Raw genomic sequence first — 23,888 nt, 5'->3', positions numbered from 1 at the left:
CGTGTCTGGGTTCCCTCTGGAGGAGGCTTGTGGTGGGAGCAGCAGCAGGCGCTGGTGCCACAGTGCCCCTCGTCTGTGGCGTCTGTCGTGCAGTTGCCGACTCCTAGGTAGCTGTTCCTTTTCCATAATTGTTGCTCCTGACCTAAGACAGCAATGTCATAGATGTACAGAGGTACTGTGATTTTTTTTTTTTTTAGTTGTGTCCAGTGTTTTAAAATAGGACTTGGGGATAACCTGGTACTTTTCTGAGAGTACATTTTTAATTGCATCTGGTTTTAGCTGATATTCCTAGATGGCGCCGTGATAAAGAATCTAGTTTCCAATATAGGAGAAACAAGAGACCTGGGTTTGATCCCTGGGTTGGGAAGATCCCCTGGAGGAGAAAATGGCAACCCACTCTAATATTCTAGCCTGGAAAATGCCATGGACAGAGGAGCCTGGCAGGCTACAGTTCATGGAGTCAGCAGAGTCAGACTCAACTGAAGGACTGAGCACACACACATTAGCTGATCTAAGATTCTGTTTTTATGCTTAAAGAAATAATTCGTCAGCATAATTTGTTGAACAACTATTTATTGTGTGCCTGCCGTCTCCAGTGGTGGGTAGGGAGCAAGGCAGGAGGAGACCCAGATGAGTGAGCCCTTGCTGTCCCTCCTGAGGAGAAACAGCCCTATACATGCTTTATCCTCAGGCAGGACTTAGAGGAGCTTGGTGGGGGGAGGCCCGTGAGCTGGACACTCTGCTGGGCTGTGTAGTCGAGGGGCCGTGCCCCCTGTCTGGATGACCCTTCAGTGATTGATGTGTCCAGTCCAGGGACCAGTTTTCATCTCCCAGCATCCCTGAGGTCCTCAGAGTGTTGCTCTGAAAGCCTCGACCCAGCACCTGGTTCCTTCTTCCTGGGGCTTATCCCAGACCTCTGACCTACGACCCACCTCAAGGCTGGACCCCTTTACCTAGATCTCCCCCTTCTCTGACCCTAGGCCTGCCCTATATGGACCACAGCCTTGCCCTCTGCCTTCTGGTTGGGATTAACCTGGGGGGAGCACCAGCAGGTTGAGGATGTGGGGAGTGAGATTGGGCTCAGCACCCCCACCCTGTGGCCTGTCCGTGGCTTCGCTCCTCTCCTGTGACCATAACCAGGGCACCAGGCAAGTGAGTGGCCAAGCTGGTACACAGTGGAGAAGTGAAAGGGACATTCAAATTGGTGAAGATTAAATCATTTTAAAATGTGTGTGTGTATATATATATCAATTAGCACATTTATTTTATATTGGTGGGCCTTTACTGATATTCAAAAACTATTTGCAATGCTAAAATTCCTTCTAAAAAAAAAGAAAAACAATACCTGGGTACATTAAAGAATAGTAAAACAATTTAATCTTGACTGTGTAGCCATTATATTCTTTGTGTGTCTTAACATCTTTTCATTTCTTAGCAGCCCTAATACCATGTCACTGGTATTGTTCTGAGGAACGTACATTTTTCAGTGTTATCTTAGCTTCATTTTTTCATACAGTGGCCTGGAGTCTTCCTCAAAGCTGCATTTTATGGTCGATGAACTTGAAATTGTAGGCACCTTTGATGGGCTCTCCCTGTAGGCTTTTGTATGCTCAGTCGCTAAGTCATGTTAAGCTCTTTGTGACCCCCACGGAGTGTAGCCCACTAGGCTCCTCTGTCCATGCGATTTCCCAGACTAGAATGCTGGAGTGGGTTGCCATTCCCTTCTGCTGGGGATCTGCCCAGATCAGGGATTTAACCCTCATCTGCATTGCAGGTGAATTCTTTACCACTGAGCCACCTTTTAATTAAGGAAATACTAGTAAGCTTAAAGCAGATTCTGCTGAATGTGAGTTTATGAACAAGTCTGGGTTTTTTCCTACTGAAATATCCAACTTTTTTAGCCCAGATGTTTCACAAGTATTGGTTTTTACCTCTGTGAGTACAAAGGTATTCAAATATTTTCATGAACTGAAATCTATCAAATAAGTCATCTCTGTGATTTTTTTTAATCTTACACCAAATTTGGAAGCTGTAGACTTGTTGTAGGCCTTAATGGTTTTAACTTATTCACTGCTGAATATCAGTGTATCCAGCTAAGAGTGAGGGCTTGATTGAACGGCTCCTCACACAGGTGGTGGGCGTCATGGCCAGGTGCTCAGCTCTGCGCTGAATCAACACATGGGGCCTCGCTGCTTCAGGTTCTTGGTGCTTTTATGGGAGTGAGTGTCACCATGTCGTGTTTACAGGCTGTATTCCCAGTAACTGCAGTTCACAAAAGCCTCAGAACTGAAGTTTTTTTTCTTTTGTTCCATCTCCCGCTCAACCCCCCACCCTGCCGTGCCGCACAGCTTGTGGACTCTTGTTCCACAACCAGAGTGAACCCCGCCCTCACCAGTGAGAGCACCGAGTCCTAACCACTGGACCATCTAGGAATTCCATAAAGCTGAAGATTTGTTGCTTCCACATTTACTGAGTACTGTAATTAAAAATTGCCAACTGATTTTGAACAAAGTGTAACCAAAATTTAGAGCCCTCACCTGAAAAAAGGGGAAGGAGCACCACTGAAGGGTTGATTTACAAAGCACTTTTTCAGAGGTTCAACCATTTGTAAAATTCAGGCTGCGAAGAGGACCAGGCCACCAGGCCCCACGATCTGTTTGTTTTAACACTGGCTTTGCCACGGGGCTCTGAGGCTGAGTTGCCTCCGTGCCTCCGTCAGTCTCCATGGCTGCAGCCTGTCCGTCCACTCACCGCCCGGCACAGCGTGGGGGAAGCCCTGGGCCTGCGGGCACATGGTAGTTCCTGTACTTGTTGCCCCACGGGTGTCTTGGTGCACAGGGACCTTGTTTCTGTTACAGTTCCATCAAAACTTGCACTTATGTGTGTTATCATGGTAAAAGCAAATAATCTTTTCTCCAGTGTTGGGTTTTTAAACTGAATTACAGTCGCTTTCACAATAACGTCAGATATATCTCCTTCAATAGAACAGTCTTCCAAAAATCTTTACTTTGACTCCATGATTCTGATGGGGGAAAAAATGAACTAGTTTTTTACTTGCCTCACTGTTCTTCTCTTTAAAATAACTTTTATACAGCTAACAGTAATAGCTGTTGCTTCACTTCTCATGTATGTTGGAAGATACAGAATTAAAAATTAGCAAAATTATCAATTATTTGATAAATTAAGGCATGGCTTACAAACCAACAAGTAAAGATTTCTCAGTGGTGTGTTAACTTGTGCTTCTGGGCAGCATCCTCCTAAAAAACTCACCAACCTGGAAACTGGCGCCCAGGAGCTGTGTCTCCCGTGGGTTTGTGCTGCCGTGCCATGCTGGGTGGCCCCTGTGCTGAGAAGCAGTGTCTGTAGGTGTTTGGGCTGCTCTCTGCTTATCATCAGCTTTCTTGAGAAACAGCTCAGTATTTTATTAGGCACTGTTGTCTTCTCAGCTCAATAAAAATGTTTATTACAAAAGAACCAAAAGGTTATCAGCAGGTATAGCCCCACCACGAACCACGGCAGTTCAGCGGCTGCCTCACGTCCCTGCTTCTGTGGTTCCCGTCTCTGCCTGCCCCGCCAGTTCCCAGGCATGCTGAGGGGGCTCCCAGGGCTCCCCTGCCTGAGCTGGGGCGGTCGCGGCTGCCCAGGCCTCGGGCGCGAGTGCACCTCCCTGCGTCGCCACGCACCCACGTGTCCCTGACGAGGAGGGTGGGCGCGCGCTCCCAGTGTCTGCTGGAGCCGGCAGAGGAGCGCCATGAACACCCACGCCTCCTGAAGCTCACCTCAGTGCGGTTGTCAACCACGGTGCTTGGTCACGTGTTAGATGTGTGCTATATATGCATATGTGTATAATTGCTATATATGTATAACATAATATATATGCCTGTGTATTATATAGCATATAATTGTGTATTACATATGATCACATACAGTATATATAGTTGTATATAATTAACATACATAATACATACCTTATATATTACATACATATGTAACAACCATGCTCTGAAAGGTAACTTCAGAGTCTCTTGTACACTTTTTTTTTTCTTGTACACTTTAATGTTTCAATGTCACCAAGTAACTTGTCTGGTTTCCCTGCCTTGGAGGTTTCCAGCCCTGCAAGGGAGACTGGGTGGAGGCTGAGTACTGGATCCGGCCAGGCACATGGAGCAGCGAGGCCATCTCAGTGAAGCCGCTGAGGTACAAGCGTGTGGACCGGGTAGGTACCAGGCCTCGAGTATCCGTGGGTCCTGGGTGCAGCGGGAGGTCAGATTAAGTGAGAGTCAGAGAAGACCCTGACTTCTTACCAAGATGGCCGGAGGCCGGCCTGCATGCAGGCGTACTTAAATTCTAGGTCACGGGGGTACTCAGTGTAAAGTGTCTGATGGTGGGACACAGAGAGCGGGTGTGGGCTCTGCCTGTGCTCCTCGCAGAGCTGTGGTCTGGGGAGTCGGGGCTGGAGCAGAGGAGGGAATCACGCTCGCGAGTGGAGGTGGAACCTGCCCTGGGCTGCTCCCGAAGCCTCGGCTCCAGGCTTCTGCCTGGCCTGCGCCGTCTAGGGCGTTGCTTCTCACCGGCGACCAGGCCCGCGCCTTGCTGGCCACAGCAGCCCCACCCTCCGGGCGCTGGTCTCCGCCTCACTGTGCACGTGCTGCCAGCCCCAGTGTTCTGCTTGCAGGTCTGCGTGTCCAGCCTTTGTGGGAGGAATGGGGTGATCGATGATTGCATCTTCTTCACCTTGGACTCCCTGAAACTTCCGGAAGGCTACATGCCCCGCAGGCACGATGTGGTCAGCGCAGTGGTGGTGGAGAGCAGCCAGTCCTGCTATGTGTGGAGGGCACTGTGCATGACTCCAGTGCAGAGGTGGTGAGCAGGCGGGAGCGGGCCCAGGGTGCGTCTGAGGGTTGGTTCAACAAAACAAGATCCCCTGAGCCAGCGGGGTTGGAGGGAGACCTCCTGGGTGCTGAGGGGTCTTTGTGTTTGACTGAAGGCTGAGTGAAAAATGGCCCCTTGAGCCTGATCTCATGTTGATGATCTTCATGTTTTCATGGGTTTTGTGAGTTGTACTCTTTCACACACTGGTGTTTTGCAGAACATGTTACACATGGCAAATTTTTAGAGTTACTGAATTTGCTGTATCCGTATTCTTCTCTCTGTGTCCCAGTGACCTTCCACCTCTGACGCGTGTTTGTGAGCACTCCAGGCATTCCCGAGCTCGGGTGTGAGCAGCAGCCCTGCCCTGCGTCCTGCCTGCCTCTGCTCTTTCTCCCCAGTGCTCAGTTAGGGCACTCATACACGGTTTCCTAAGCAGTCCTATTTGTCCTGTGGTCCCACAGGAGCAGGTCACATGTGGGAGGAGGGTCTGTGAGCCTCAAGTCGGGGAGCCTGTCTCAGGAGAAGTGGGCTACCGGCCTGGCCAGGAAGGTGTGCTGCAGATAAGGTGTGGGCAGAGCAGGGGACATGCAGGCGGCCCTGCCGCGTCCAGACCACCTGTGGGCACGTGCTCCTGCCCCACGGGGCTTGCTCCCCTTTTGGAGAATGACTTGGCCCATCTGCGGAGCAGTGAAGTGTGTGAGACACATTGCCCTCGCCCCTACCAGCAGAGAGGCTGAGGAGTTCTGGCTTCAGCCTGTCTGATGGGCCCAGGGGTGTGAGGACCACCCTGCCACGTGATCGTGCTGGCCGCCAGCTGCCTGGAGCAGAAGCCGGGGCCCTGCCCATATGGGTGTCATGGTTGCTCAGAACCTCGTGCCGCTCTCAGGAGACCCCAGGTCGTTGAGACGCATGATTCCGTGACCGTCCTCTTTATGCCGCCGTTAACTGGGTTCCTATTGGCTGTGGGCATGGGCGGACCGTGGGCGGGTGGCCGGGACTGGCCCAGATGACCATCCGGGAGAAAGAGCTGCCAGCACACCCTCAGGGCCAGTGTGTCCATCAGCAGGACTCTGGATCCCTACTGCTCCACCTGTCTGCCTCTCTGCTCAGTTCCCTTGCCCTGCCCTGCAGCCCTCTGTCTCCAGAGGACTCACGTCTGCTGAATGGAGTGGGTGGGGGCATGGGCAGGGGCTCCCTGGCTGTGGGTGGCAAGCTTCAGGTGAGCCTCTTTTGGGCCCCGGCTGCAGTGGCCTCTGCTCCATCCAGGGCGGGGACCTGGTCCCGGGCGCGTGATGACAGGCATGTCCCCCTGCGGCTGGAGCGGCTGTCCTCGCAGGGAGCCCGCGGCCCAGCAGGTGCTCCCCGAGCACTGTGGCCTGTGCCACTGCCCTGACCCTGCCTCCTCCTGAGCTGGTCCCGCCTTCCGGCTTTAGCCCCAAGTCGAGGGTGCCGCCCCGCCCTCAGACCCACTGTCCTCCGCCCACTCGAGGGTCCAAAGGCCAGCAGCAGTGCTGTGTGCGCAGCAGGGCCCGTGCTCCTCCAGGCCCAGCCTGTGGTGCTGTCCAGGCCCGCCCCCCAGGCTCTGGGTGGGTTGAGCCCTTTAGCCAGTTCTCAGCCCCTGGGTGGTGGGCGGGCTGTAGGACAGATGGCCACTGCCACAGCACGCTGGGCTGGGGGAGGCTCGGCAGGGCTGGCTATGTGACCAAGGCGAGGAAGACGGGATGGGGTGTGTGACTGAAGTGGGTCTGAGGGGGTGGGCAGGCTGAGGTCGAGGATGTTGCTGGTGTGTGGACAGGGGCGGGTGTGAAGGAGCCCATTTGTGAGTGGCATGGGGTGGGTCAGGGATGGGAAGGAGCTGCGAGTGAGTGGTGGATGCAGCACCTGCAGCTCACAGCCCTGTCAGCACAGAGGGGCGAACAGTCCCTCCCAGGGGAGGGCGGCGTCTGCCCATTTTCTAAAGATTAAAATCCTCCTTTAGTTTCAGATACTCTGAAGCCAGACTCTTCTCCCCAATGAAATGGGTCCCTAACAAGCCAAGTGCCTCCCTCCAGCCGAGGGGAGGGTCTGAGGAGGAGCATTGAACGCCCTTCCCTCTGGGTGCAGCGGGCTTGGGTCCCTGGGCCGCTCTGGTGGAGGCAGCCTGCTCTCAGACCCTCAGTATCACTGCTGGTCCCCCTCTCCTCTGGAGTCAGCAGGCTTGTGGTTTCTTCATGAGGGTGACCTCCTGTCCTGCCCAGAAGTCCTCAGGGTGTCCTTCCACGTCTCCTCTGGGGCTTGGCTCCATGCCCTGTCCCCTGCGGTTGGTGCCACCCGGCGGGGCGGGGCCTCCACACACCCCTGCCCGCTGACCTGACAGCGTCCTGTGGTGCTTTCTCCAGGGACTTCTCTCCCACCACGGGGACTGCTGAAGAGGCCTGTGGAGCCCTTTTGCTCAAAAACAAAGGTGACATTGAAGTCACAAGGATGACAGATTTTGGAACTCTGCAAGAAGGAGAAAGCAAAAATATGGTGATCTGCATAGAGTAAGTTTGCCACTTGAATAGAATTACACAGTTGGGTTTTAAGCTGTGATCGAAGAGTTTCTGTAGAGTGAACTTTACTTTGCCTGTTTGTTTTTCATTTTATGTCTGTCTTTCTAGATTTTCCGCCCTGAAGTAGCCTTTTCACTTACACTCGATTAGAAGTATTTTCAATTGTCATTCTCTTGTTAGATTGAATTCTGTTTTATGGTAATAGTGTTTTACTTTAAAAATCCTGTCTCTGTTCACAGCTAATTTTCCCTTTCCAGGAATAAAGGAGACGTTCCTCAAAACTTAGTCAGCTGCAAGCTGGGTGGCTGGGATAAAGCTCAACAGTTCCGATTTCAAATGCTGGATAAGACCCCACTGTGCCCTGAAGTGTCTCCTGTTTGTGTTCCTCAGAAGGAGAAGGATTTTGCAGATGGAAATATTAACTCGCTAGACAGCTGCGGGGGAAGCACAGCCGGGCAGCCCCTAGAGAGCAGTTCAGTGAACAGCAGAGAAGTCTCTTCAGGTAGCCGTCTCACTGATGCCGTCGGGTCAGCCGCACCAGCACCTTCGGGCCAGGGGCTGGTGCAGCTGCTCCCGGGTCTGGGCTGGTGGGGGCGGTGGCTACACTGCTGGCGCTGGCTCTGGACCCTACTCCGGTAACTCGGGGCTGACGACTGGAGACGCGCCCAGTGTGCTTCAGACAAGCCACTTCCTCTGAACGATTCCAAACTGGGGAGAGGCTGCCTGTGCACCTTTGCCTGCTGGTCAGTGTGTGTGCTAGACCCTTCCATCAACACCACCGCTGTCAGAACAGCTCACCTTTGGTCTAATTTTGGATTTAAATTTCATCTCCCAGGTGATTGTGCCTGTAAAGGAGAAAATGGACTAAAGGAGAAGAACACATCACAGAAGCAGGTGACAGAGTCCGAACCTGATGGGCTCATCCCTCCAGGGGGAGAAACTCGGATCGTGATCACATGTGATGCAAAGTACGTGGCTGGAGGGTGTGGAAGGAGTTGACCTTAGGGACGTGTGCACATGTGTCTTGTTCTGTTTCACGTGTGGTCCTTCTGGGTTGGATGTTGTGAAAAGGATCGGTGGTTATTTTGGTGGGACAGAATCACAAGGAAAAGCACTGGAGAAAAGTGGTCCAGTCCAGGGGGCGAGTAGGGGTGCCCGCCAAGGGGCTTAGCCTGGCAGAGGACATGAGCCCCCTCAGTCCTGGGAGCCAGTGCCCCAGCCTCCTGCTGCTGCTCCTCGAGCCTGCCTTCAGCGTGCCCTGAGCCCTTCCTGCCCCACCCCTGCCCCCCGCGCAAGCTGACCAGACGGCGGCTCCTGAGCCCTTGCGGGCCCTTCCCCTCTTCTGCCTCCGTCCCTGTGTCCGGAGCCCTGGGCTCTGACTCCCAGTAACCTGTCAGCTCGGAGCTTGGGTGCAGCCCTTCTTCCCTGTCTCATCTTATCTGCACCTGCTGGTTCTACGTTGGTCCAAGGGTGGCTCTGATTAGATCAGTGCCTCGCTTCAGGCCAAGGGTGACCCTGCACACAGAGGGCAGTCCTCGCGTGAGCAGTCAGTGCTGGTGCCTGTGTAGCTCTGTGATGTGGCCCAGCCTCGAGCAGCAGAGGGAGGCGGGCCACAGGCAAAGGGAGACGGCGTCTTGTGTAGCACGGCTCTGATCAGACTTGGGGACACTGAGTGTATGTTTCCTATTCTTAAGTCTGAGAATCACAGACAATACTATTTTAGGTTTGTGATTTTATCTTATACTGTTCATGGGGTTCTCAAGGCAAGAATACTGAAGTGGTTTGCCATCATTCCCTTCTCCAGTAGATCACATTCCGTCAGACCTGTCCACCATGACCCCTCCGTCTTGGGTGGCCCCACACTGCATGGCTTAGTTTCACTGAATTAGACAAGGCTATGATCTGTGTGATCAGATTGGCTAGTTTTCTGTGACTGTGGTTTCAGTCTCTCTGCCCTCTGATGCCCTCTCTCAGCACCTACTGTCTTACTTGGGTTTCTCTTACCCTGGACGTGGGGTAGCTCCTCTCGGCCGCACTTCTGTGCCGTCGCAGCCATCGCACTCCAAGAGTGAACATGAGTGAACATTGACATTCTAGGAATCAGCAAGCTAAGATGGACTGGAATGGGTTATATCTACTACTGTGGGCAGGAATCCCTTAGAAGAAATGGAGTAGCCATCATAGTCAACAAAAGAGTCCGAAATGCAGTACTTGGATGCAATCTCAAAAATGACAGAATGATCTCTGTTCATTTCCAAGGCAAACCATTCAACATCACGGTAATCCAAGTCTATGCCCCGACCAGTAACGCTGAAGAAGCTGAAGTTGAACAGTTCTATGAAGACCTATAAGACCTTCTGGAACTAACACCCAAAAAAGATGTCCTTTTCATCATAGGGGACTGGAATGCAAAAGTAGGAAGTCAAGAAACACCTGGAGTAACAGGCAAATTTGGCCTTGGATACAGAATGAAGCAGGGCAAAGGCTAATAAGAGTTTTGCCAAGAGAATGCAAACACCCTCTTCCAACAACACAAGAGAAGACTCTACACATGGGCATCACCAGATGGTCGACACCAAAATCAGATTGATTATATTCTTTGCAGCCAAAGATGGAGAAGCTCTATACAGTCAGCAAAAACCAGGAGCTGACTGTGGCTCAGATCATGAACTCCTTATTGCCAAATACAGACTGAAATTGAAGAAAGTGGAGAAAACCACTAGACCATTCAGGTATGACCTAAATCAAATCCCTACTGACTATACAGTGGAAGTGAGAAATAGATTTAAGGGACTAGATCTGATAGACAAAGTGCCTAATGAACTATGGGCGGAGGTTCATGACATTGTACAGGAGACAGGAATCAAGACCATCCCCAAGAAAAAGAAATGCAAAAAAGCAAAATGGCTGTCTGAAGAGGCCTTGAAAATAGCTGTGAAAAGAAGGGAACCGAAAAGCAAAGGAGAAAAGGAAAGATATTCCCATTTGAATGCAGAGTTCCAAAGAATAGCAAGGAGAGATAAGAAAGCCTTCCTCAGAGATCAATGCAAAGAAATAGAGGAAAACAATCAAATGAGAAAGACTAGAGATCTCTTCAAGAAAATTAGAGATACCAAGAGAACATTTCATGCAAAGATGGGCTCAATAAAGGACAGAGATGGTAGGGACCTAACAGAAGCAGAAGATATTAAGAAGAGGTGGCAAGAATACACAGAAGAACTGTACAAAAATGATCTTCATGACCCAGATAATCTCGATGGTGTGATCACTCACCTAGAGCCAGACACCCTAGAATGTGAAGTCAAGTGGGCCTTAGGAAGAATCACTACAAACAAAGCTAGTGGAGGTGATGGAATTCCAGTTGAGCTATTTCAAATCCTGAAAGATGATGCTGTGAAAGTGCTGCCCTCAATATGCCAGCAAATTTGGAAAACTCATCAGTGGCCACAGGACTGGAAAAAGTCAGTTTTCATTCCAATCCCAAAGAAAGGGAATGCCAAAGAATGCTCAAACTATCACATAATTGCACTAGACTCACATGCTAGCAAAGTAATGCTCAAAATTCTCCAAGCCAGGCTTCAGCAATACGTGAATTGTGAACTTCCAGATGTTCAAGCTGGATTTTGAAAAGACAGAGGAACCAGAGATCAAATTGCCAACCTCCAATGGATCATCAAAAAAGCAAGAGAGTTCCAGAAAAACATCTAGTTCTGCTTTATTGACTATGCCAAAGCCTTTGACTGTGTGTATCACAATAAACTGTGGAAAATTCTTAAAAGAGATGGGAATACCAGAACACCTACCTGACCTGCCTCTTGAGAAACCTGTATGCAGGTCAGGAAGCAACAGTTAGAATTGGACATGAAACAACAGACTGGTTCCAAATAGGAAAAGGAGTACGTCAAGGCTGTATATTGTCAGTCCGCTTATTTAACTTATATGCAGAGTACATCATGAGAAACACTGGGCTGGAAGAAGCACAAGCTGGAATCAAGATTGCCGGGAGAAATATCAGTAACCTCAGATATACAGATGACACCACCCTTATGGCAGAAAGTGAAGAAGAACTAAAGAGCCTCTTGGTGAAAGTGAAAGAGGAGGGTGAAAAAGTTGGCTTAAAGCTCAACATTCAGAAAATGAAGATCATGGCATCCGGTCCCATCACTTCATGGCAAGTAGATGGGGGAACAGTGGAAACAGTGGCTGACTTTATTTTTCTGGGCTCCAAAGTCACTGCAGGTGGTGATTGCAGTCGTGAAATTAAAAGATGCTTAGTCCTTGGAAGGAAAGTTATGACCAGCCTAGACAGGATATTGAAAGGCCGAAACATTATTTTGTCAACAAATGTCCGTCTGGTCAATGCTATGGTTTTTCCAGTGGTCATGTATGGATGTGAGAGTTGGACTATAAAGAAAGCTGAGTGCAGAAGAATTGATGCTTTTGAGCTGTGGTGTTGGAGAAGACTCTTGAGAGTCCCTTGGACTGCAAGGGGATCCAACCAGTCCATCCTGAAGGAGATCAGTCCTGGGTGTTCATTGGAAGGACCGATGTTGAAGCTGAAACTCCAATACTTTGGCCACGTGATGTGAAGAGCTGACTCATTTGAAAAGACCCTGATGTTGGGAAAGATTGAGGGCAGGAGGAGAAGGGGACGGCTGAGGATGAGATGGTTGGATGGCATCACCGACTCAGTGGACATGGGTTTGGGTGGACTCCGGGAGTTGGCGATGGACAGGAAGGCATGGCATGCTGCAGTTCATGGGGTCGCAGAGTCAGACATAACTGAGCGACTGAACTGATTTTATCTTGGGAAAATGTTACATTGCTTATTGTAAAACATCCCTTTTTTCCTGTAAAAGAATTATTAAAAGGCTAACGGTGACTGGTTTGCTACCTCTGTGACTTTCCCTGAGTGAAAAGGGAGGTTGTATTAGATCTGCCTGTCTTAACTTATAACACACACTGAATTGTGTCTTGTTTTTCCAGGAATTCTGGCCGCTGCAGGGAGCTCCTTCTGCTTTGCTTCTCCAATTTCATAATTGGGCGATACCTTGAAGTAAATGTTGTAAGTGAGGAGGAGTCACTGATAGCCATCCGTGAACCCTTTTCGTGGAAGAAGTCTAAAAGTTCCCAGGTGTTAGCTTCCACCAAAACCACAGTCGTCGTGACCACACAGAAAAGGTACCATGAGCAGAAATGAAAAAGCAAGCCCTGATCTCGGGCTCGCGATGAGAGGGACACACACGGTTGCTGTTGTTGAAGGGATGCAGACGTCCAGTTAAAGGGGTGTAGCTGTGGCCCAGCCTCTTACATCACTGTGCTCGGGGCACGCTGTGAGGACCAGGCGGGGAGCCTGTGACCGCAGCTCGTCTCGGGGTGACTCTCAGGGCAGGACGGGGCTTGACCCTCACCCTCAGCTCCTGCCGCCTGTCATGTTCCCAGCAGCACAGCCGCTCACCCTCAGAGACAGCCCGTGTCCCACATGGGCACCCCTCAGGAAGGGGTCAGTGAGACGTGGCTGGCGTAGCCTCTGTGAGCTGTCCACAGCACCCAAGTGTCACTTATCAAGGGCAGCTTGAGGGTCACTTGGCTGCTTGAAGCCCTTTTGAAGATGTGACACCTTTTAAAAGTGAAATTAAGAAAAAAAAAACCTGTAACCTGCCATCTACGTGTGGCTGGCGGTTGGGGACCACCCAGACTTTAACTAGGGCATCGTCTGGAGAAAGTGCTTTTTGTCTACCTTTCTCATCTGCAGTAACAAACCCCAGAAGCTCTAAAAAGCAGATTTTGCTTTTTCAAGTTTGGTGCCAAAAATCATGACCTATAGACTGGAGGGTTTTCATGACTTCGTCCTGTGGGTATGTGGCCTCAGCTGCTGCCCCAAGTCCCTGGGATGATGGGTGCTACTTTTCTGTAATGGGAAGCCCTGAATTTCTGCTTACACCCTACCTGGGAATAACTGAAGATAAGATGCGGACTTCAGCTCAGCTGTGGGCTAAAGGAAGACCTGTTGGACTGTTGTGTGTTGTCGGCCTTGGGTTGGAGCACTGTTGACTCCCAGCATGCACAGGGAGCCGCGTCCACTCCCAGCATGCACGGGGAGCCGCGTCGTCCCTGCCCAGTCTCTCAGTCTCTCTGACCTGCTCTCTCTGTGAAGCGATAGTCCCGCCCCCGCCCTGCCTGTGATCGTAAGGATCTTTCTTTCCACCGAGCTGGGTCTTTGTCTTGGTGCACCAGTGCTTGGTTGCTCTACGTGGGCTTTTCTCTCGTTGCTGTGAGCAGGGCTCACAGGATGTCTGAGGGCTGACATTGCAGTGGCTTCTCTTGCTGCGGAACATGGGCCCTGGGGTGCGCTGGCCTCAATAGTTGCAGCACGTGGGCTCAGCAGTGGCATGCGGGGTTAGTTGCCCCACAGCATGTGAGATCTTAGTTCTCAGGGCAGGGATCAAACCCATGTCCCTTGGATTGAAACGTGGATTCTTAACCGCTAGACCATTGGGAAGTCCCAGTTAATGAGGATTAAATGTACAGTTTCTGGCTCTGAGCAGTTAGGAGTAATAAATAAGCAGTAACAGTCACTAGGTCTATGAACAGTGGTCAGGTTGGGTGGCTCTAGGGATGGAAGCTGAACACAGGAGCAAGAAGTCACATGGTCCGCAAGTGGTGGGTCCCCAGGGCAGGGCTCCAGTTACAGGAGCTTTCTAGAGCTTCCAGCTGTCTTCAGTGGTGCTGCAAGCAGCTTTCTCATCACAAGTTGACTTAACTGAAAAAGTAAAATAGAGCAGGAGCACACATATTTAATCCCCTGGTCAGCTTTTTCACTTTGAATGTTAATACATTGTTCCTGTTCAGGAGCATCCCTAAAACAAACATCTGTTTCCCACCATCAAAGCAGTGACCCAGACTGCCTGTCCTGATGGCCTGGCTCTTTTGGAACTGCCACCGTCTGCATCTGCCCACCCCATCAGTAGGCAGGCTGCTTTAAGCCCTTCAAGACCTAGACCCAGCCACCAGTGGCCAGCAGCCTCCACACAAGGCAGGGCCTGGGAGCAACCAGACCAGGGGCAGCCACACCCACCACTCAACAGCAGTCAGCCCACCATGACCGGAGGACCCACACAGCCCACACAGAGGGCGCCTGTAGCTGTGAGGCATGTGGCTCTGGTGCTCAGCGGGGACTGTGCTGCTGGGTGCACAGGACATCTACAAAAGGCCACTTTTCCAAGGCCAGGAAACGTAACCACCCCCCCAGATACTCAGAAATAAAAACAGCAAGCTGGGCAGAGGAGGGCTTCCCTGGTGCTCCAGTGGTTAAGAATTTGCCTGCCAATGCAGGAGACACAGGTTCAGTCTCTGCTCTGGGAAGATCCCACTTGCCAAGGAGTAATTAGGCCTGTGAGCCACAACTGCTGAGCCTGCATGCCCCGGGGCCTGTGCTCCTTAACAAGGGAGGCCACTGCAAAGAGAAGCCCTCGGGCCGCAATGGAGAGGAGCCCCCACTCACCACATAGAGAAAGCCTGCATGCAGCAGCAAAGACCCAGTGCAGCCAGAAATACATAGTGTTAGCAAGGTGACAGAGGGATGCGTTCCAAATACAGGAACAGGTAAAACTCCAGAAGAAGAACCGAGCGACGTGGAGACAAGCCTCCTGCCCAAGAGATTTCAAGGTAATGATGATTGCAGAGATCAAGCAACTTGGGAGAAGAGTGCATGGATGCAGCGAGAAGTGAGAAGTTTTCAACAGAGTTAGAAAACGTAAAGAACCAAACAGATGGAGACTGAAGTAACTGAGATGGAATATGCCCTAGAAGGAATCAGCATTGGATTAGATGATATGGAGGAATGAAACAGCAAGCTTGGGAGACAGTGGTAGAAATCACTGAGGTGGAACAGAAGAAAGAGAAAAGAATAAAAAGAAATGAGGATAGATTAAGAGACCACTGGGATGACGTCAAGTGTGTAGACATTCACGTGATAGGGGTCCCAGAGAGAGGAGCGAGAGAAAGGGGCAGAGAACACAAGTGAAGGCGTAACAGCTGAAAACTTCCTAACTTGGAAAAGAAAACAGACATCCAGGTCCAGGAAGCACAGGGAGTCCCAAACAGGATCCACCCAAAGAGGAACATAGCAAGACACACTGTCGTTAACCTGGGAAAAGTTAGAGGCGGAGTATTAAAGGCAGCACACTGGGTACAAGGGCACTCCTGTAAGACAGTCCGCTGATTTCTCAGAATCTGCGGGCCAGAAAGGAGTGGCAGGATATATTTAAAGGGATGAAAGGGAAAAAACTAACGCCCAGGAACACAACCCAGCAAGGCTCTCATTCAGATTTGATGGAGAGATCAAAAGCTTTACAGACAAGCAAAAGCTAAAAGAATTCAGCATCACCAAACCAGCCTTACAAGAAACGTTAAAGGGACTTTAGCAAAAAAGAAAAGGCCACAAATGAAAGTGTGAAAGTCATGAAAGAACACTCGTAGGAAAGATAAAAATATATAGTAAAGCTTGCAAAAACAGCCTTGTATAAAGCTAGTAATAAGGTTAAAAGGCAAAAGTAGTGAAATCATATGTGCCCGTAACAAGTAGTTAAGTGACAGTGTCAGTTGCACAGTTGTATCCGACTCTTTGTGACCCTATGCATGGTAGCCCACTGGGCTTCTCTGCCTTGGGAGTCTCCAGGCAAGAACACTGGAGTGGGTTGCCATACCCTTCTCCAGGGGATCTTCCTGACCCAGGGACTGAACCCATGTCTCTATGTCTCCTGCATTGGCAGGTGAGTTCTTCACCACTAGCGCCAACTGGGAAGCCGAGTAAATAAGGGATACACAAAAGATGTCAAGTATGATGTCAGATATGATAATCATGAGGGAAGGGAAGTAAAAATGCAGGGTTGTTTAAATGTGTTTGTACTTAAGCAGCTTAAATAACCATAGATGGATGGATGGATTGATGGGTGGATGGATAGATGGGTGGATGGATGAATGGATGGAAGGTGGAAATGGATGGATGGAGGCTGGTTGGATGGAGAGGTGGGTGGATGGATGGGAGGGACAGATAGATGGATGTATGGATAGATGCGTGGGTGGGTGGATAGCTAGCTATCCCCAATGTGGGGAATACAGTCAATAACGATGTATCAATATCTTTGCAGAATGACACATGTTAACTATGCCATGATCGTCCTTTTTGAAACGCACAGAAACATCAAATCACTCTGTCGCTTAACAGAAACTAACAGTGTTGTAGGTCAGTTATACATCAAAAACAAAGTTATAGAAAAGGACGTCAGATCTGTGGTCACCAGTTTGGTTCAGGGGAGGGGAATTGAATGAAGGAGGTAAGAGGTGCAAATCACCATTAACCAATGAGTGAGTGCTGGGGTGTGACGCGCAGTGGGACGGGTGCAGTCAGCCCTGCTGTGTGCCACATGTGAGGGTTGTTCACGGAGTGAAACCTGGGAGTTCTCGTCACATGGAAAACTATCTTTTTCTGTTTCTCCAACTTTGTGTTTGCACGAGACGGTGAGTGATCATGATTTCTTGATGCATATAAATCAGGTCATTATGCTGCACACTTTAACTGTCTTCAGTGCATCTGTCAGTATCTCTATGAAACTAGAAGGAAAAGAACAGTTGAGCTCATTGGAAGCTTCGAAACAGTGTTTCTGAATTCCCTGGTGTCTGGAGGCTCCTGGTCATTGGGCCCATTCTCCTATCGCAGGCAGAGCAGCTCTGTTCCTGCTTACAGGAGGACAGGCCCGGAGAGCAGGTCCCAAAGCTGAATGACACTTTACAAACCGAGAACCGAGGCCAGAGCCCAAGGGTCAGTGGCTTTTGGTGAGAATGTGTAAGTGAAGACATCTGGTAGGAAGTGCTGTGTGAGGAAGGATTGTTTTTGACTTGTGACTCTCTTTTGTAAGGAACTCACGACGACAACTTCCCAGCTTCCTCCCGCAGTACCCGATACCAGACAGGCTTAAGAAGTGTGTGGAACAGAAAATCGACATCCTGACCTTCCAGCCGCTGCTTGCGGAGGTAAGGATTGTGTCTTAACGCGAAGCACTGATTCTTCTCCGCACTCGAGCTGTTTTCTGACAAACTCAGGATGAACCCTTGTCGAGTTCAGAGGTCATGTGGGCTGGTTTTCACCCTGGGGAGCTGAGAGTGTCAGAATATTGAGTGTGGAGACCATCGCTGGGTCCCTCTGGAGACGGTCCATCCTCACAGCCTTATGGACTTACATGCACCAGGGCTCTGGGGATACCCTCTCCCCACCTGGCCTTTCTCCTGTGTGGCTGAGCCTCTCGGCAGCTCTCCACTCCTGCCGGAGCTCTGAGCACTAGGAAGGCCTGCAGCCGTGCAGAGCAGTGCGGAGCGGAGGGGGCTACCCTCCCCAACCCCGACCCTCGGGCGTCCTCTGCCGGGACGGCTCCTCCTCACCCTCCCAGTGCTGTGTGTTCTCAGGCTTCCTCATGCCTGCTGGAGGAGGCCTGCTTCGAACCTGTCTGCTGTGACGGGAGAAGGGCTGGGAGTCTGAGGGCAGGGCAGTGCTGAGTGAGCCCCGGCAGGGCTGGAGCCTGTGTGTGTGCAGCGGGAGCAGAGATGTCTGCTTCACTGGCAGGGAGGAGGGGAGCGCGGCCCTGTCTCCAGGAGGCATCTTCCCAAGAATCTGGGGGTCTGTTGGCTGAGGACAGGGTGAGTGGAGTGAGAACTGGGCCTGTGTTGATTCGGGGCAAGGGGGGAGGAGAGGCCATGTGGGCCCTGTGTCAGAGGAGAGCTTGAGCCCATGACTGTGTGGCAGCTAGGAGCACGCCTGACACTGTAAGACAGACTGACGGACAGACGGAGCCTCCGTCTGCTGGGCCCTGTGTCCTCCGCAATGAGGATGCCGCAAGGGCACCCGCAGCAGACAGCACCCGAGGCTGGCTGACCACAGGGAAGGGGCAGCACCTGGAAGCATGTGGGCGAGGCCGCGGGTGGCTGCAGTGATTCCTGTCGGCCTGAACTGAAGCCGGAGCAGCAAACCTGCCCTAAAGTAGCTCAGAGCAAACCTGGGGCTGAGAAGCAGATCCCAGGGCGGTGCTCGTACAATGTCCTGTGGGCCTCCTGTGACTTGGCCTGGGCACCAGGACGGGACCTCCTCGGGAGTGCAGTTCCCAGGAGAAAGTGGCTCCTTTCAGCAGTGGTAACATCACAGAACTGAGATAGCGCACCTGTCACTCAGCACTTCTGCGCCCTGTGACCTCCCCCCCCCCCACCCCGCAGTGTGGCCCCTCCTGGGGCTCCTCCCATCTGCTGGGGGCCTGCACAGTAGGTTCCCCACTGCCCTGTCTGGGAGGGGCCCTCTGGGCCCGGGAGGCGTTGCTTTCCTTCTCACCTTTATTCTTTTGTACAAAGCCTGTATTTTCCCCTACCTCCTTTTAGGGTTTTCACTAGTTTTAAGGCATTTAATTCACAGTGTGCCTTGCTGTAAGTTCTTCACGTTTCTTGGCTTGGGTTCTTTGAACTTATTGGACAACCAGAACTTACAGTTCTCAGATTTCAAGGTTCTTGGCCATTCTGTCTTCATGTGTTCCTTCTGCCCTGCTCTCCAGGCTCCTCTGACGGGCACGTGCGGCCACATGAATTAGCCCAAGCTGCCGGCTGCTCCCTTCACTTCTCTCCGTCTTTCCCCTCTGCGCTGCATTCTGAGTAGTTGCTCTGGCTGTGTCTTCACAGCCAGATGTTTCTTCTGCAGCATGTGATCCCCTTCAGACACTGCAGTTATTGCCTCCACAAGTTCAGTGAGGGTCTTTTATATCTTCTGTATTTCTACTTAATGGACTTCCCTGGGGCTCAGATGATAAAGAATCTACCTGCAATGCAGGAGGAGAATACAGGAAACTCAGGTTTGATCCCTGGGTGCGGAAGATCCCCTGGAGAAGGGAATGGCAACCCACTCCAGTATCCTTGCCGGGAGAATTCCGTGGACAGAGAAGCCTAATGGGCTACAGTCCATGGGGTTGCATAGAGTAGGACTTGACTGAGTGACTAACATTTTCACTTTAACTTCTCTACTTAATATGTTTCATCTTTCCTCAACTTTCTTTTCACTTCCATTTTTTCCCCTCCACTTTTTGAATGTATATAGTTAAATATATAAAATATATAAATATGTAAAAGAACTGTTTTATGTGTTTGTGTACTGATTCTATCCCAGGGTTTTTGTGGGTTTTTTTTTCTTCCTTTTGAACCTCTTATTTTGTTTGGAGTTTAGCTGATCAGCCATGTTGTGATAGTTCAAGGTGAACAGCGAAGGGACTCAGCCATGCATATACATGGATCCATTCTCCCCCAGACTCCCCTCCCGTCCTCAACATTGAGCAGAGTTCTGTGTGCTCCACAGCAGGTCCTTGTTGGGTATCCACTTAACAGCAGTGTGTACATGTCCCTCCCAAACTCTCTCACTATCCCTTCTCCCCATTCTTCCCCCTGGTAACCGTAAGTTCCTTCTCTAAATCTGTCAGTCTCTTTCTGTTTTGTAAATAAGTTCGTTTGTATCGTTTCTTTTTAGATTCTGCATATAAGGGATATTTCTCCTTCTCTGACTTAACTCCTGGGGTCATTTTTTTGTTCTGTAGATAGGTTTTTCTCCTCCTGGGGTCATTTTTTTGTTCTGTAGATAGGTTTTTCTCCTCATTACAGGTTGTGGCTTCTGCTCATTTCCATGCCTGATCATCTTTGGATGCTAAACAAACATCCTGCATTCTACTTAGTTGGTATTTCTATTCCTGCAAGTAGCTTTGAACTTTGTTCTGGGATGCAGTTAGGTTAGCTGGCAGTGGTTGGGTACTTTTTAGCCTGGATTTAAAGCCTTATTAGACCAGAGTAGTTTTTACTTAGGGCTGATCCCTTCTGAATCCCCCACCCAGTGCCCCGGTATCTCAGGCCTTTCTCTTTAGGCTAGGGGGCCCGTGGCACCTCAGCCCTGTGTGAGCTCTGGGAATTGTTCTTTCCAACCCAGTGGCTCTCAGCAGGCGAACTTGCCCCCAGGAGACACTTGGTTGTCACCGTTGAGAGAGCCCACAGCCTCCAGTGGATGGAGGCCAGAGGTGCTACTCACTGCCGAGCTCTGCGCAGCTCAGCCCTGCTGCAGAGGCCGGGCCGCCCTGGCGTCTCCCGCCCCGGCGTCTCCCGCCCCACGCGTCTACCCCGTCTGGCATAGCTCCTCCCGCTCATGTGCTCACGGGGCCCTGGGAAGCTCCAGACCACCCCGGCATTCGGCCTCCTGGGACCCCCAGCCCCGCCCGCTCTGGGCAGAGACCGCGAGGCTGCTGGGTGTGCTCCGTGCCGAGCCTGGCAGCTCTGTCTGGGTGGGAGCTGGGCGGCTGTGGGCACACTCAGATGGCTCCCGGTCTCAAGGCTGCCGCCCTGCATTTGCCGGGTCATCGGCGTGTGAAGGCTGGTTAGCCTGTCCTTTGGCCTCCTGACCTGAGTGTGTGTGGAGTGCCGCTCTGCTCTCACTCACAGGCTGCCTTGTTTCCAGCTTTTGAACATGTCAAACTACAAGGAGAAGTTCTCAACTCTGCTCTGGCTGGAGGAGATTCATGCAGAAATAGAACTGAAGGAGTATAATATGAGTGCAGTCACCTTGAAAAGAAACGGGGATCTGCTCGTTCTGGAAGTCCCAGGATTGGCTGAAAGTCGGCCTTCGCTGTATGCAGGTTTGTTATGTGTCATGTTCTCCTCGGTGAACTGGCAGCCACTGAACACGGTCACGGAAGAGAACATGTTAGCTGGCAGCGCTGTCGTCACATGAGTTGCCTTTGCTTTGGGTATCTCTCTTAGTACATTGATGTGATTTTAAGCCATTGACCTCATAATGTTTTTTGGCTTATTCCACTTCTTCATAGTGTTTCACCTTACAGTACAGCAGCAAAGTTTATTGAGTTTGTAGTTTTACATGTGGTAATGTGTTTTTTAACTAGGTGATAAACTGATTTTAAAAACCCAAGAGTACAATGGACACGTGATCGAATACATCGGCTACGTGATTGAGGTGAGAGGCCACTGTTAGTCAGTCCATGTGGGGCTGGCCCAGCAGACCACTCACAGAGGTGACCCATCTGCCTTGGGGACAGGGAGGGGGTCCCCTGGGTGTTGACAGCATTTTAGAAAATCAAGGATCAAGAGAATATTTAAATAAGTGTGATACATAAAGAGAACTTTGTAACTGAAGAAATCCTATCACTTTCAGCCATAAACAGCGTCTTACTTGTTATCACATCGATATCAAGGTATCGCATGAGTATCCCATGGAAGGCTTGCATCTACTCAGATTTGAGTGTTCTGAACAGGTCCCAGAGGGTAGACTGGTCATGCCCCTAGGGGCCACTCTGTGGACTAAATCCTCAGCAGAAGCAGGGCCAGAGATGTCAGGGGTGAGACCCCCATGGCCCTGCCCCCAGGCTGGCTGAGGGAGTGAGCAGCGCCACAAGCTGGAGAGTCCAGAGCTGAAGCTGCAAGTGCCAGCCTCCGGGTGAGGGCGCCCTGCCAACCCTCCTGCAGGACCATCTGGAGCCGCCGCTCCTGAGTGATGGGCTGCCAGGTGAAGCTAGGGCTGTCTCGGGTCTCAGTCTGTTGCTTCACTCAGTTCTCTGGAACTCCTTGGCCGGTGCCGTGGCCTGGGTACCTTGAAGGCACCAAGGCCCTCGAGAGCCCCCAGATTGTGTGGCAGGCGGCACGGTGCTTCCGGGAGCCTCCTTGGCTGCGCCAGCACTGGCCTCCCCCGGCCACCGCCTCAGAGGGCCTGCTTGTCTGGGGCAGCGCACGGAGCACTTCCCCCCTTCTCCCTGAGTCTGGCTCTGTAAGCACACCCCATTGTGTTCCCTTGTGTTATCTTATGCTTGCTTATCTTGGTCTCCCTAGTTTTTTTTGTTTCATAGTTTTTGAAGTTTCTGTAAACGACAGTGTCAGTACATGCTGTCCTGGGGGCCTCGATCTGTTGATGACTGTGCCTGTAGACCCTCACTGTTTGTGGTTTGTTTCCTTGTCTGCTTGGTGGTCTTTGATTACAGATTTATTTTCATTTGTCTTAACCTGTGGGAAAACTGGGGACCTGTGCTTGCATTTGCTTCTGCCAAGAGCAGGGGCACAGTTAGCCTCATGTCACGGCCCCCAGCTCTTGGGAGAGACCCCACTGCCTGCTGCTCCTGTCCTCTCAGCTCCTCCTCAGCTCGGGATTTTCCATCCTGCTCATCTCGGATTGTTATGTAGGATCTAGTTTTGGCTGGAGGGTTCCTGAATGTCTAGTACCCTGTCCTGCTGGAAGGGGGTTTCAGAATGATGTCCATGAGGCATTTTTGTGGTCAGCACACCCTGCTGTTAGTGGTCACTCACTTGTCTACTTTGGAGGTGGCAGCCTGTCTCCAACATAGGCTGTCTGAGCCCCGAGGAGAGTGCGACCTGGGGGAGGAGTCGGCAGATGTGCTAGTGGGGCTGGGGATGCAGCGGCACAGTGACGGAATCTTTTTAATATTTTTGCACACGTTTCAGATACCAGATTTTAGCTCTGATCTATAGGATGGATTTTGATGATGCGTTATGACTATGGGTGGAGGATTGTCCAAAGCAAGCATAAAGATGAGAAGTAAAATATTTTTCTTTTTAGATTCATGAAGAAGATGTAACTCTTAAACTTAATCCAGAATTTGAACAAGCATATAACTTTGAACCTATGGATGTGGAATTTACATACAACAGGTAATGCTTCGGGGAGTCTTTCTGCCGGGTGGGGGGCTTCTCCCCTTCGCTCGGCCCCTTGATGCCTCGGTGGCGGCATGGGTGCTGCAGGTGGTGCTCCTGCCCCTCTCTGTGGTCACAGCTGGGTCAGTGGACATGTGTAACATACTGAGCTGCGAACGTTTGCACATCCGTTCCTTCTTGGACCTGAAGTGAGAATCCCCACGCTCAGTACCACCGCCACTGCTCCCTCTCAGCCCTCGTCACGTGTCACCAGCCATCTGTTCCCTTCCTCCCCCAAGCCCCCCACTGTCAGCAGGGATTTTGTGTTTCTCTTCACTTTTTAAAGCACAGTCTGTGTCTGTGCATATGCACACGCGCACACACACAGGAACGGTTGTGTTAGCTGCAGCTGCTTTGCGCTTGCAGCCTGTGGTCTCTGGAGTGGTGTGTGTGCTGACGTGAGGGTCACATGCCAGGTGCTCGGCACGCTTGTGCCCCCGTGTGTTCTGCCCCGTCTGTGTGCCAGCTGGGCTTCTGTGCACACACTCCCTCCTCGTGCACACACTCCCCCCTCGTGCACACACTCCCTCCTCGTGCACACACACTCCCCCCTCGTGCACACACTCCCCCTCGTGCGCACACTCCCCCCTCGTGCACACACTCCCCCCTCGTGCACACACTCCCTCCTCGTGCACACACACTCCCCCCTCGTGCACACACTCCCCCCTCGTGCGCACACTCCCCCCTCGTGCACACACTCCC

The 23,888-nt window shown here is 51.2% G+C and overlaps 1 protein-coding gene across 1 annotated transcript in view; it reads left to right on the top strand.

Annotated features, from left to right (window-relative positions):
- Positions 1 to 23,888, top strand: part of LOC122423844 (RNA helicase Mov10l1-like) — a 57,993-nt gene that overhangs the window by 7,729 nt on the left and 26,376 nt on the right. The window contains exons 4-13 of the mRNA XM_043441263.1: positions 4,104 to 4,216; positions 4,676 to 4,863; positions 7,251 to 7,394; positions 7,661 to 7,905; positions 8,239 to 8,371; positions 12,390 to 12,584; positions 17,324 to 17,438; positions 20,929 to 21,106; positions 21,371 to 21,441; positions 23,053 to 23,144. Of these exons, the coding sequence (XP_043297198.1) occupies positions 4,104 to 4,216; positions 4,676 to 4,863; positions 7,251 to 7,394; positions 7,661 to 7,905; positions 8,239 to 8,371; positions 12,390 to 12,584; positions 17,324 to 17,438; positions 20,929 to 21,106; positions 21,371 to 21,441; positions 23,053 to 23,144 (1,474 nt within the window). The remainder of the gene's footprint in view (positions 1 to 4,103; positions 4,217 to 4,675; positions 4,864 to 7,250; positions 7,395 to 7,660; positions 7,906 to 8,238; positions 8,372 to 12,389; positions 12,585 to 17,323; positions 17,439 to 20,928; positions 21,107 to 21,370; positions 21,442 to 23,052; positions 23,145 to 23,888) is intronic.

This window comes from Cervus canadensis, chromosome 21 (assembly GCF_019320065.1).
Source record: "Cervus canadensis isolate Bull #8, Minnesota chromosome 21, ASM1932006v1, whole genome shotgun sequence".
In the NCBI taxonomy this organism is placed as follows: Eukaryota; Metazoa; Chordata; class Mammalia; order Artiodactyla; family Cervidae; genus Cervus; species Cervus canadensis.
Note: the sequence above shows the minus strand (reverse complement) of the source record. Positions and strands in the feature narration are given on the sequence as shown.